Here is a 12,283-nt window from a genome sequence, read left to right as displayed (position 1 = left end):
GAACTTTTCTAGAATCTCTGGTGGCTTGTAACTTGTAATTACTGCTGTGCTAATCCATCATGTCACTTACAACAGATACTTATCCTGTGCGGCTCATGTTTTAAACTTCTCTGATACCAGAAAAAAAAAATAATGTGTGATTATCAGAGAGATCTACAAGGTTAAAAAACCCCTCACACTTGTGGGAGAACAGCCTTATTTTGAATGGAAAAATTAATTAAAATGTTAAGAGGACATCATCCAGATAAAGAAATTGTCCATAAATTAAAATATAATTTACAAATGAATTTAATAAAAAGATTAGTCAGTGATGGAACACACTTCATATAGTGAAGTTTTAACCTACAGATAGAAATCTCAGCTGCATTGTGATCATGGTAGGATACAAGTGTGCTGAGAAAGCTAGTATGTGCTACGTTGTTCTTCTTTTCACATTCTGTGTTTCAAGGCTGCTGCTTTTGTGTGCCCAGCAATGCAGACAAATTGTTTCATGTGTTTTGTTTGGAAGGAACTTATGTCCTCTCCTCTCCCTTGGCCTGGGTAGTTTTCCTGCAATTGGGGTTTTTGCCGTGATGTAGTTTGCCTTCGTGTGCTTGTCTGCACACGCTTGTCTGCGGTGCTGTGGCATGGCCACCCTCAGCATCGTTAGGCTTGTGTCACTCTTCCTGCCCCACAGAAGAAGAACATGGAGAAAGGGCAGAAGTGGGGTTGGTTCTGGGGGCTTAAGCAGGGGACATAGATTTACAGCACAATGGCATCAAGAGGAACTTGTTTGTTTTCTTCCCTTTTTCCACCCTTGCAGATTTTGAAAAATTAAAGGCGTTCTTAACCCCCCTGCACTTTTCGCTATGCTCCCAAGCATATACACAAATGCATTCATATCCGTCACGCTTTTGCAGTTCAGTATCCAAGGACTTTAGCATCGAGGGTCCGTTCTCATATGTGAGTGATCAGTCAGCAGTGCGGCATCTGTCCTTCCCGCATCATCAGCTGAATCTATTTATAGATCCAAGAAAGAGTTCCTTTGCACATTCAGGAGGAAAATGCCTTTCATTGAAATTCAGTTCCTGGTCTGTTCTTTGCTTACTGGGGTTTTCCTTTTTCCTTTGCAGCCTATTACTGCCTGAGTAATTCTTTGAGAACTTGACAAAATTGTTCATCCTCTGCTGTTCTAGTGAAGATGAAGAAGTATCTCAGGGCTCGGTCAGGTTTATTATGCCTGCCTCAGGTGCTTGCTCACCCTGCCAGAGGCTGCAATTCACTGGTCTCTGCTGTGTGCAAGATGTGTTTCTACTGTCACGTCGCTGTCTAGCAGTATCGCCTATGGATAGTTTTAGTCCTCTTGTTACTCTGTGATGGATTCCTTCTGAGTTGCTCTTAATCTTGCTCTTGATTTCAGGAAAAAGCCCATGTCACTCCTCTTTCCATCTCCTATGTGAGTATAAAATACCATTCTGTACTCTGCCGTTTACAAGATGCAGTTAATAAGAAGTATTTCTAGGAAGAACAATATATAAGAAGGAACTGTAAGTCAAAGTTGGTGCTGAAGTCACACTGCCAGAATCGTATGGCAAATTCTTCATGGAAAATGGAAGCAAGAAGACTTGAGCTGGGATAGTTCTGTGATCTTAGTTTCTGCAATTAAGGCATATAAAACACCGACCTGGGGTTTTTTTCAGGTTTCTTATCTTCTCAATAGTTTGAGCTGTAGAATTGCACTTTACCTTTCAGTGCAAAAAACAAATGCTTTGTAAGAAAAGCAGTGACACCCAGCTGTATGGAATGCAACCAGTGGCCTCTGGGTCTGGTATGCTTTTGTTTTAGGTAGCCTGGGTCATTGTCTAAAATACTCCACACTTTCCAGAAACAATTAAGAGAGCTGGATGTTGCTGACAAGCACCTAGTCCTTACTTCCTTTCTATATGTTAAAGCTGAGGTTTATTCTGACTTGCTCAGACTTTCCCAGGTTGGTGCAAGTAGTCCTTTTCCCAGCAGTCTTTTATTTTGCTATACCTCAATTTTGTAATGCTGTCCTTAGCAGCAATGGGAGATGGTAATCACTTGCTAAATGTGGTTTGGGGTTTATGGTGAAGCATTGAGGTATGATGAAGCGGCTCTGAGGGGATATAATTGCAGACCTGAGGTTTGCATCTACTCTGAGGGGGTGTGCCTTGGGACTCATAACAAGTTCAGTCACCGTTCCTCTGGTTGAGGGAGGTAGTGTGGGAGATAACCTGTACATAACAGAGGAGCTGAAAATGTTTGGCAGTGGCTTTAAAGGCACTTTTGTGGCTACTACTGAACCCCTCAGTGGGTGCTTCTATAAAGGATGCAAGCTGTCCATATTGTTGATTTTGTTGTATACACCTGATGTGCAGACTGAGCTCTTTAATGTAAATGAAAACAAACCAACACAACTTTCCACTGTTGCTAGTAGAAAACTGATTTTTTTTTTTTTTTTTTTTTGCTATTGCTGATCATAGAGGTTTGGACAAGCACTTGGCAGCCTGGAAGCTATGTCCGATTCCTTTCGTTTTGCCAAACTGGAACTCAACTCCTGCAGGAAATGGTGGCGTTTTGAGCACATCATCTTTGGCTTTCTAGTTACACAAGTGTTACTGGGAAGATTGAGGCTTCTTTCCTGTCAGAGGCTACTCAAAGTCAGAATTTGGACCTTAATGCCCAAGATCTCATGTTCTTCATAAGGATACTAAATGCAGAAAAAATATTTTATTCCTCTTTCCATAATGCAGACAGTTAATCGACTTCTCGCTGTCACAGGAGAACATCACTGGTAGAGAGCCAGGAAACTATTTCATTGCTCTTTCCTTCAAGTCGGATCTTTAACAAAAAAAAAGTCACTCTTTTCCTTAAAAAAAAAAAAGGACAGAAAGAGGAGAGAGAAATGTTTTTCCATGTTAGTGATAGCCAAATGTTTCCAAAGCCCGGTTAAAAAGTTCCAGTTTTAACTCTCAGGACGTCTCTTACTGGAATCATATTTCCTGACTTTTTTTTCCTAATTCCTGCTTCTCAGACATAGTACTGTTGTGGTTTATGTAGACCTCTGCTCTATATGCCAAGGATTTGTGGACCAGATTCTGTTCTGTGCCCAAATTTCAATTCTACTCAGGTTATTCTGAAGACAGGGTTTGGTGTTACGTGTTTAGCTTCTAAGCTAATTAAAACTAAGCATGCTGCTTTGTGGCTCCACCTCTGTATAAAATGCAGCAGGAGAGTCAAGGTAACAAAGGAGTCCTGCTGGAAAAAGTACGTGTGTTGTATGAATCATCCTGTTGGCTATACTGTATTTATCTCTGGCACACTTTGATATCGTCCCTTTTCATCGCATGGAGAACGTGTCCTGTGTCCTATTCACTTACAAATGAAATCCTCAGTGTCTGAACACAGGACATACAGAACGTCTCTTAGCTGTATGACTTGATGTCTCACTGAAGCAGAACTGAACTATCTCTATCAAGCAGCTTCCAGAAATAAACAGCAAACAAGTGAGCAAGTATGTACCTTTTGGGGCCAGACTTTTGGGAATTTTATGTTATTGTTATGAAGCAGTATATCTATTTATGACCTGATGATTTTTTTCTTTCCTCTTGGTGAAGCTCTGTGTGTCTCAAATTTAGTTTTGTCTGAAGAAGGACCCATGTGGTCCTGGGTGTAATGGTTTTGCTGAGAGTTACAGGATTGCAAGCTTCGAAAAGGTCTCATTCCCTTTGGGAGTTAGTTGGTAGAATTTAAGCACTACCTGCTGACCTTCTAAAAAGCCTTGCACTTTAATGGGCAGTAAAAGATAGTGTGCATGTGTGAAATATGTTGGAGAAAAACCCTTCTGTGATTCACACCTGTTTCTGTTCTTACCATGCTCGGTAAAGTTAATGTATGGTGGAAGTGAAGGTTTTTCCCCAAACATCGTATGGCAAATGAAAGGAGATATTGCCTGAGTCTGCAATATACGAAATAGCAACTAATTGCTGGCTAGGCTGGCTAAAACCTTTGCAGATTCCAGTCTCACACTGAATTGGGCCGTTTTGGTTAATACGAGATCTGGATTGAAACAACTGCACTCCTTGTTTTTTCACAGTGCCAGTATTGATGTCAAGTCGTTTTGCAGATGCAAGCTAGCCTTTCTCACTTTCCCTGGGGAGTAATACCTTGGAGCCACAGGGCTACAAATGTTTGGTGGGTGGCAGTGTTTACACACTGTCCACTGCCACTTGCCTTTTGGCTGAATAAACTTTGCTACCGTAGCTGAAAAGATTTCTGAATTTTGGTGCAAACAGGACACTGTTCAGTGCCAGGGGGCTGCAGAATGTTTTGGATTTGTTCAAGTCTGTGGTTTGTGGTTAAAACACGGTGAGCTTTACACCGTATGAAAACCTAGGAAATGCTGCAGAAGGTTTGCGTCAGCTCCTTAGTAATAACTTTGTTTCTTAAACTTTGCTAGCCTTTCAAAGAGTCCAAGAGTCCTTATGCATCAGAGTGCTTTAGTGTTGCAGAGTGGCCGTGATGGGGTTGCACCTCACCTGCCCGGTGATTTGAACTCTCTTGTATGGGAACCTTGTTCTCTTCAGTCCTGCACCTCGTCCTCTTATTCTGTGGCACATGTGTTTATTTTATTCTTCTTTTCTCTCAATTCATTGGGCTGGATGGAATTGAATTGCTGTTTGAACAGCTGCACAGAGTGACTAATGTCACCTTACAGACATGGAGACTCCTCACTCCCATTTTGATGCAGATATCTTTTGGCATCTCACAAGGCAGGATTAGCACAAGCCACATAGGCCAGGAGGCTCTCTTCACCGTCCCTCTCTGTTTTGGCAATTGTTTTCACTTTCTTTTACTGTTTACTTACTGAATCCCTCAATCTTGTGCTGGTTTGAATGCCTCCATTGTCCGGACATGCTGCCAGCAGCAGCAAGTCTGTGGCTCTCTGTGTGGTGCTTCAGGTCCCCAGGAATCTAGCTAATAACTTAATAGCTTCTCATCTCCACTCAGCTCACTCTGAAAAGTGCTTTGTTGTGAGTTGTGGAGCACACAGATGGCAGCACGCTATTTATTTCCAGGCTGTCACATTGCCAGTTGTTCTCAAAGTGGAGTGCCTTTACAGACTCGTGTTTGCTGAGGTCTATGGCTTTAAAGTGCCTTTTCCCAACTAGGATTCAATACAATGGAGAGAAAAGCAACAGCATCTGCACTTACAATGATGGTTCAGAGGCATTAACGCTTTTCTCAGGCTCAGGGACACGCTCTGTCAACACAGGAGCCTGGCAGCCTGTGGATATTACCTTCTCAGTTTGATCTCCCTTGCCTCCCAGTTGTGGGGAGGATGGGAAGCAGTGTGCGACACTTTCTTGCATTTGATCCACCCGCTCCCCAAATGCGGCTGCCCCATGAGCACTCACAGCCCAATAACTGCCCTAGTAGTTAAAACCAGCACGTAAGTATTTGTGGTCAAAATTGGGCACAAACTTACTCGTAGTCAAGACTATAAAATCCAGGCTCCTTAAACTGACAGGAATTGGTACTCACAGAAAGCAGGGGAGGGGAGAGGGAAGGAGGGTATGACTCAACGCTCAAGAAATCAGGGAGATTTTATCTTTTGGCCTTTTCACATACTGCTCACCAAAAGATCTCTTGGGTGGTCATAGCCCCCTCGCCGCCTACCCACTACTCTGGATGACTGAACAGCCTGCAGCGCTGGCTGATCTTTTCCTTGGAAAGACATTTTCATTTCACAAGCACTGAGGTGCAGGCTGATGAGTAATTGCTTTATTTTTCCTTAAGTATTAAGAAAATCTGAAGCTGGAAAACACAGCGCTGAATTTTTACATTGTCACAGAATTTGGAGAGAGGCTTTAACAGATCTCTGACTCTGCTCGTATCTTTGATATCATTGGTGAACTTGGACAACGTTGGTGAGCAGCTATACACAGGCATTTTTTTCTAAATTTCTGTGGAGCCCCTCAGAGAGTAGGTGGAGACAGATGCGCTGTAGCATCAGGCTTTAGCCTGGGTCACACCTGTCACGGTGTGGTTGGAAAAACCCAGCACTAATTTACCAGGGTGGAGTTGGGAAATTGGAGCTTTTGATTGCAGTTACGTGGCTGTTGTGTCGCATAAGGAGACTGTCCTCGCACACAACCTCTTCGGGGCTTTACTTCAGCCTCTCTTCCTCTGCTCGGACTGGGGCTATGTCAGCCCGTGACAGCCTGAACACGCTTCCCCATCAGAGTGCTGCTCTTAGGTACCTACTGTCAGGATTTGCCCGAAGCTGTCCATGAACATTATGCCACATGCCCAAAAGCTTTACAGAGAGCTTGGGTTCCCAAAACCTGTCGGGATTCTTGTGTCCTGCATCTAACTCTTAACCTTGACCTCTTATCTGTCGTTTAATGAAGAAACAGCAAGATATAAAAGAAGCGCCTGGCAATTGTGACACACAGGTAGTGATGAGAGCCTGTGTTGGCCCTTTCCTGAGAAATCTGCGCAGGCTGGAAGACAGTACAATCTTTACTGCTGTGTGCAAGCAACCCAGGGTATGACTCTGGGTTTTCTTCCTAGTGCAGTACTATCTCTGGAGTGTAGAAATCCTCTTACATCACACCTTCTGGTAATTATCACGTATCTCTTTTGTGTGTCTCCTCAGGAAAGGATGCCACAGACGCCTCTCTTTGCAGCTATGTTTGACAGCAGCAGCTACAACAGGAACCTGTATCAGTCAAAAGAGGATACCTGTGGAGGGCTCTATTACCATGACAACAACCTCCTGTCAGGGTCTCTGGAAGCTCTGATCCAACACCTGGTACCCAATGTAGATTACTATCCTGACGTAAGTCTATATACCCAGGTAACTATATGGCTAGGCCTGATGTATCTTGTAAAGGGGAACTTTCACATATGCAGCAAAAGCAGAAGGTCTCACATCAAATTGCTAAGGAAGGGGTTCAAGTGACTGATCAGCAATGGCGGGATAAACACATGCTTCATGTGAGTGCAGTATGCAGTAACTAACGCAGGAAATCTAATTCTTTATTACTCCTGTTGTGAGGTGTGCAACCCTGGTGACTCATTTATAAAGTAAGTACCTATTGTGACCTACTGTTTGATGGATTGTATGTACCATTGACCCTTAAAAATCTGTCAGGCAAGCTGAGGAGAAAAGCATGACCACTGGCGTGACAGGATGAATGTATTTAGTTTAAAAATAAACAGTTTTTAACGCATATTTCCCATTGCTCATCTGAGGTCAACATGTATCTTGCAATTGGCAACTGAAGTGTTGAACTAGTACCACACTGTTCAGAATCAGCAGAGGCTTTACATGAGGAAAGGACATTTGTCATCTGAGAATTTTTGGTCTGTCTAGATGCATCCATGCATTGAGACATTTTATTTAATTCTTAGAAAAGAAGAGTGATATCAAAAGGTCGGGGGGGGAGGGGGCAGTCAGGGATGACTGAGGGATGATGAAATTGCATCTCTGCTTGTTGAAGGGCTCCTGCTGAAGACATAACTCCACTTATATTCAGCTTCTGTTACTGTCATAGATGTATTCACATTTCCAAGACAGGATCTTTTTTAACTTGGGTCAGGGTTAACAGCAGCACAGGACTGTGCTTAACCTTAAATGTGCTTAATGTAAAATTCAAACATGTAGCAATTTAGACATCAGTTGGTCGAACGTGATGATTTATTCCAAGTCCCTAGAATTGGAACGTTGTAGAATCTTTCTTGTGGGTGCCACAGATACTTAACTACTGTCAGTGTGGGGAGTGGAGTGGATGTTTTGAATATCCATCTCACAATGAGTTCAAATCACGATATATGGAAAATTAAAGCAAAATAAGGAGCCTCTTCCTGTAACCTCAGAATGAGTTATTAATTTTAATTCTCTGTAATTAAGCTATGTAGTTCCCTCTGCTTTCACTCAGGAGACCAGCAATACCCTGAGAAATGAACAGCATTTGGGGATTCTTAAAGGAAGCACAAGGTCATAGTATGCGGTTTACTGAGGTTAGGCAGGCAAACACGGCATAGCAAAGATGGTGTGTGTGGCAAAATTGAGTCAGCTCAACAATCTGGTCAACTGGCATCTTTTTTTTTTATTATTTCTCTGAAGACTGTTTACTTTCACTAGCAATGTGGAAGCAGAAAAGATTTCTCTGTTGGTATTCTAAGTAGCTTGGACTTGCAACATGAGTTTCGTTCCATTGTCAGCTAGAAAGAGTTATGTAAGCTGGTAATGGCTCTCACAAAGGTTTGCTGTAGAGCAAGAGAAGATGAGTTTAAATTTGATTGTGGGTAATTTCAGGTACTGAGCTTGTAATAAGGCGGTGTGCAATAGGAGAGCTGAACAAGCCCTGCCCTGCCTTGTTTTGGTTAAATCTTGCATAACTTGGCTCAAGAATTAATTTATAATGCTGATTCTGGAGCAATGACAAGTGTTAAACGCTTAATGCTGTAGTATTAGCTCCTGACACAGCCACATGCAGCGTTTTCTTCTGCAGATAATAAAGCATTAGGAACTGATCTGTCAGGAACACATTTTGAGAAAACATAAAACTGGTGGTAATTTATCTCTGTCTTCCTCTTGTTTGCAGAGGACATATATCTTCACCTTCCTTCTCAGTTCACGTCTGTTCATGCATCCGTATGAGCTCATGGCCAAAGTCTGCCACCTGTGCATTGAGCAGCAGAGACTAACTGAGCCAGGCCTGGACAAGGTAAGATCCTTCACTCTCAGGATCTCCTCTTAGTTCCAGTCACTGTCTCTACCCTGCCCACAGCAACGTGTTCCTACTCAAGAGAGTCCTCAATAGGATCAAACAGATTGAAAACCCGATACCAGCAACTAGAATTTGACCCTTTATTCACTGACATTCGTGAGAAATTTCCACAGTGCTCAGCCTGTCCTCCGTGAAGACTGTTGCAGCTGCTGCACTGTTTGTTTTGCCAATACGTGGGCCAGAAACAGAAGTGCTTGCTGTTAATGACATATCCTGCACCGACCCTGCAGTGGTTGCTTTTGATTCACGGTTCAGCGCCAAAGTGTTGGAAAGACATTAAAGATGAATTAAGCACATCAATGGGAATTACACTGACCTGTCTCCTGTGCTTAAGCTACACTCTTGCTACAGTCTTTCCAGAGTGGCTTAGGTTACTGGCCCCTTTGCGCAGGAACACGTGGTGTTTTGTGTGTCATGTCTAGAGTTGAAAGGAGGCAGGATGTGGACGTTTGGGTAGAACCTCCACCCCAGTGGAAAGTGACACAAATTAAATTAAGATACTTGAATACTTCCACTGGTTTCTCACTATAAGGTGTAGCGCATGAATAAGTCTTGGCAGAACTGGCGTTTATCACTTTCATTGTTGATAGTGAGCCGTAAGTTGTGGAAACACTAATAAATGTCTTGCACTGAGACACTCCTGATAATGAGGAGAATCATTCTAAGATTGGGGGCCTAATTTCCAGGTCAGTTAAGCCAATGAGAGTCTCTTCATTGGCTTCTGTGGGTATTGGCTCTGGCCTGTAATCCAATGCTGAATTAAATAAAGCTTTAAAATTTAACTGACCTTCATACCCACTCCACAGTATCCTACAGAAGGAAAATCTATTTCCTTTGGGTTAATTATGTGCTGTATTGCTGTTACATGTAATATTCCTCCTTACCATTTTCAAATAGAACTGGAATCAAAAAATTGCGCCCAAAATCCTGCAATTGTTGACTGAATGGACAGAGACATTTCCTTATGATTTCCGAGATGAAAGAATGATGAGGAACTTAAAGGAGTTGGCACAAAGAATAGCCAGTGGTGATGAGGTAAGTTGTCTGCGCACAGTTATTGAATGAAAAGGCATCCCTTTAATGCTTTGATATTGCGGTTTTGTTGTTGTTGTTAATAACATGGCATGGCTCTGGGTGGCTAAACAAACTTATTATGAAGCTGCTGGTAGGCAAAAGGTTCTGTCCAGTACCTAGGCCTAGGAAGAAACTACACAGCATAAGCAGACCCTTTCCAACACACAGGCAAGGTTCACTCCATCCCTAAACACATAATATAATTGCATATTGTGCAGACAGACGCAAGTTGGTGGGTATTAGTATTTTTCATTTTAGCAATTCTGCTTGGAAGAAGCTAGATAAGACACTGGGAAGCCTTGCATATCTGAGAAATCCCTACTGATGAAGTTGTGTTGGAATTGAGCCTCTGACCTGTAGGTCAATGTAAGAGTTATAGCAGGTTTGGGAAAAAGTTTCTAAAAGAAAACCGGTCCAGGAAGAATTGTCTTGAGCTTAAAGCATCAGATATGGACTCAGAGGAAGTCTATCATATTCCTTCTTCATGGATTGAGCACAAAAGGAAATCACTTGACTCTTTTCTAGTCCCAGTTCTCAGAGAGAAGTTAAGTTTCACGGAGGTCTTATGAAATATTCTGATGCTTAACTGATGCTTGTCTTGTAAGTACCGAAATAAACTTAGCCGAAAGCCAAGGTTGATATTTACTTAGTGGAAAGGCAATTAACAAGGTTTCAGTAAGCAGATCATGTGTAGCCGGGGTAATACTAAGATTACAAAGGACACTGGAGCACTGGAGCGGCATTTGGAAGAACTATAAACGCAAAGAGCAATTGCTAAATGGCACCATGTTTCTAGAGTTCCTTATGTAAACTTTTGAATAAGGATATGGATGAGGCAGCAAAGGGCATGTTGGCAAGCATGTGTGTAAGCTTTAGCGGGAGGAGTTGCGAGTGCTGCCAAAGGCTTGGGAAGATCTTGAGAGATTGTAAACAAGGATGGAAGAGAACAAACCTAAACTGAATTTGGAAGCTGAAATACATTTTGATGTTGTGAAAGTGGGAGGGGGACAAAAGAAGATGGCACAAGAGGGTGACATGCAGTATGGAATACAAATGAAAAAGATGCCAAATTTGATGGGCAAGCTTAGAGTTGCTGCAAGATAGCTACAGGGGGCTTTGGACTCTGGAGAGGCAATAGCTTTGCATTCACTGTGAGGATGCCAGGAGGCACCTTTCCCCGTACAGTAGTCCTGCACTGTTGCTTTGTTTCTGGGTACTCTTAATAGGAAGACAGGGAACTGAAGTTCATTTCAAGGAAAAGTAATAAGATTGAGGACTCGCACCTACTTGAAAAATACTCACTGGCACAAAAAGAGAGAGCAAGCTATTTAGCCTGGAGGAAGTTGAGTTGGTGGACGCAAGAGTGAAATGGCAACAGTGAAGTTTCTGGCAATACAGACAGTTTAAACAGTTAAATCATCTATTGAGGGGAAAGGCAGAAGTACAAACTGCTAGAAAATGAGCACTAGGGAGCAATCTTGCTCTGGCAGCGAGCTATAGATCTCTTCTAGCTCTAGCTTTGAGCTTTTTTTGACTTTGAGGTCGCCTTTAGAAAGACAAAAGAGAAAGCAAGCGCTGCAGTAAATTGACTTGCATTATTGTGAACTGCTTGGAACAGTAAATGGCAACATCCTTGACCTTGCTTTTCTACAGATTGCTTGGATTTGTGCGAGTCATTACCTTGAAGGATACAAAAGAAGCAGTGTTTCCTATTCCTGGTCACTATAGCTCTTCTACTTGTAGCTTCTTATTCCACGTCCCAAATTATTGTGCTCCAGCATTGTTAAGAGCTACCAGTAAAAGTCCAACTAAAACTGTTCACCATGTTAGTGTATTGCTCCGTCAAAAAAAATGTCTTTAGAAAAACCTTATTTTTATCCCCTTCTTCTCCCTCAATTTAATTCCATTCCTTCCACTTTTCCCCGCTCTGTGTCCCGAGAGGTCATCACGCTCGTGAGATATTTCTAGATTGTAGTGGTCCCTTTTACTGCTTAACTGACCTTTGTTTCAAGGTACATCTTTTGAAACCTTTCCCATCAGCCATTGCCTCACATTTCCTGATTAGTTCGATATAAACTTTTATCAGTAGCTTTTTCTGTTGAGTGTATGCACTCACACCAAGCCACGTCCTGTATCCTGGTGTCTTTTCATGTGCACTGACCTCTCTTCTTTTTTTTTTTTTTTCTTCCCCACCATGATATCATATAGTGAGATTGACTGTGGAAACTCATTTAACATGTGATATTCCATATCTAGCAGGTAGTAGTGATGCATCCAGCCACTATCCATACCAAACAGAGACAAAAAGGCGTGACCTTTAGGTGAAATGTCTCATCACTTTTCTCCTGTGCTGTCCAATCCTCAGAGGTTTTTAAATATAAATGAATATCAGTGTTGTCAGTGTGAAC

The 12,283-nt window shown here is 42.3% G+C and overlaps 1 protein-coding gene across 5 annotated transcripts in view; it reads left to right on the top strand.

Moving 5' to 3' along the window:
* Positions 1 to 12,283, top strand: part of RASGEF1B (RasGEF domain family member 1B) — a 121,257-nt gene that overhangs the window by 95,929 nt on the left and 13,045 nt on the right. For all 5 annotated transcript variants that reach the window (XM_074589224.1, XM_074589225.1, XM_074589222.1 and 2 more), the window contains 3 exons: positions 6,662 to 6,844; positions 8,616 to 8,738; positions 9,699 to 9,836. In XM_074589224.1, the coding sequence (XP_074445325.1) occupies positions 6,662 to 6,844; positions 8,616 to 8,738; positions 9,699 to 9,836 (444 nt within the window). The remainder of the gene's footprint in view (positions 1 to 6,661; positions 6,845 to 8,615; positions 8,739 to 9,698; positions 9,837 to 12,283) is intronic.

Source organism: Larus michahellis, chromosome 5 (genome assembly GCF_964199755.1).
Source record: "Larus michahellis chromosome 5, bLarMic1.1, whole genome shotgun sequence".
Lineage (NCBI taxonomy): Eukaryota > Metazoa > Chordata > Aves > Charadriiformes > Laridae > Larus > Larus michahellis.
The sequence above is the reverse complement of the archived record's forward strand: the minus strand, read 5'-3'. Positions and strand labels throughout refer to the sequence as shown.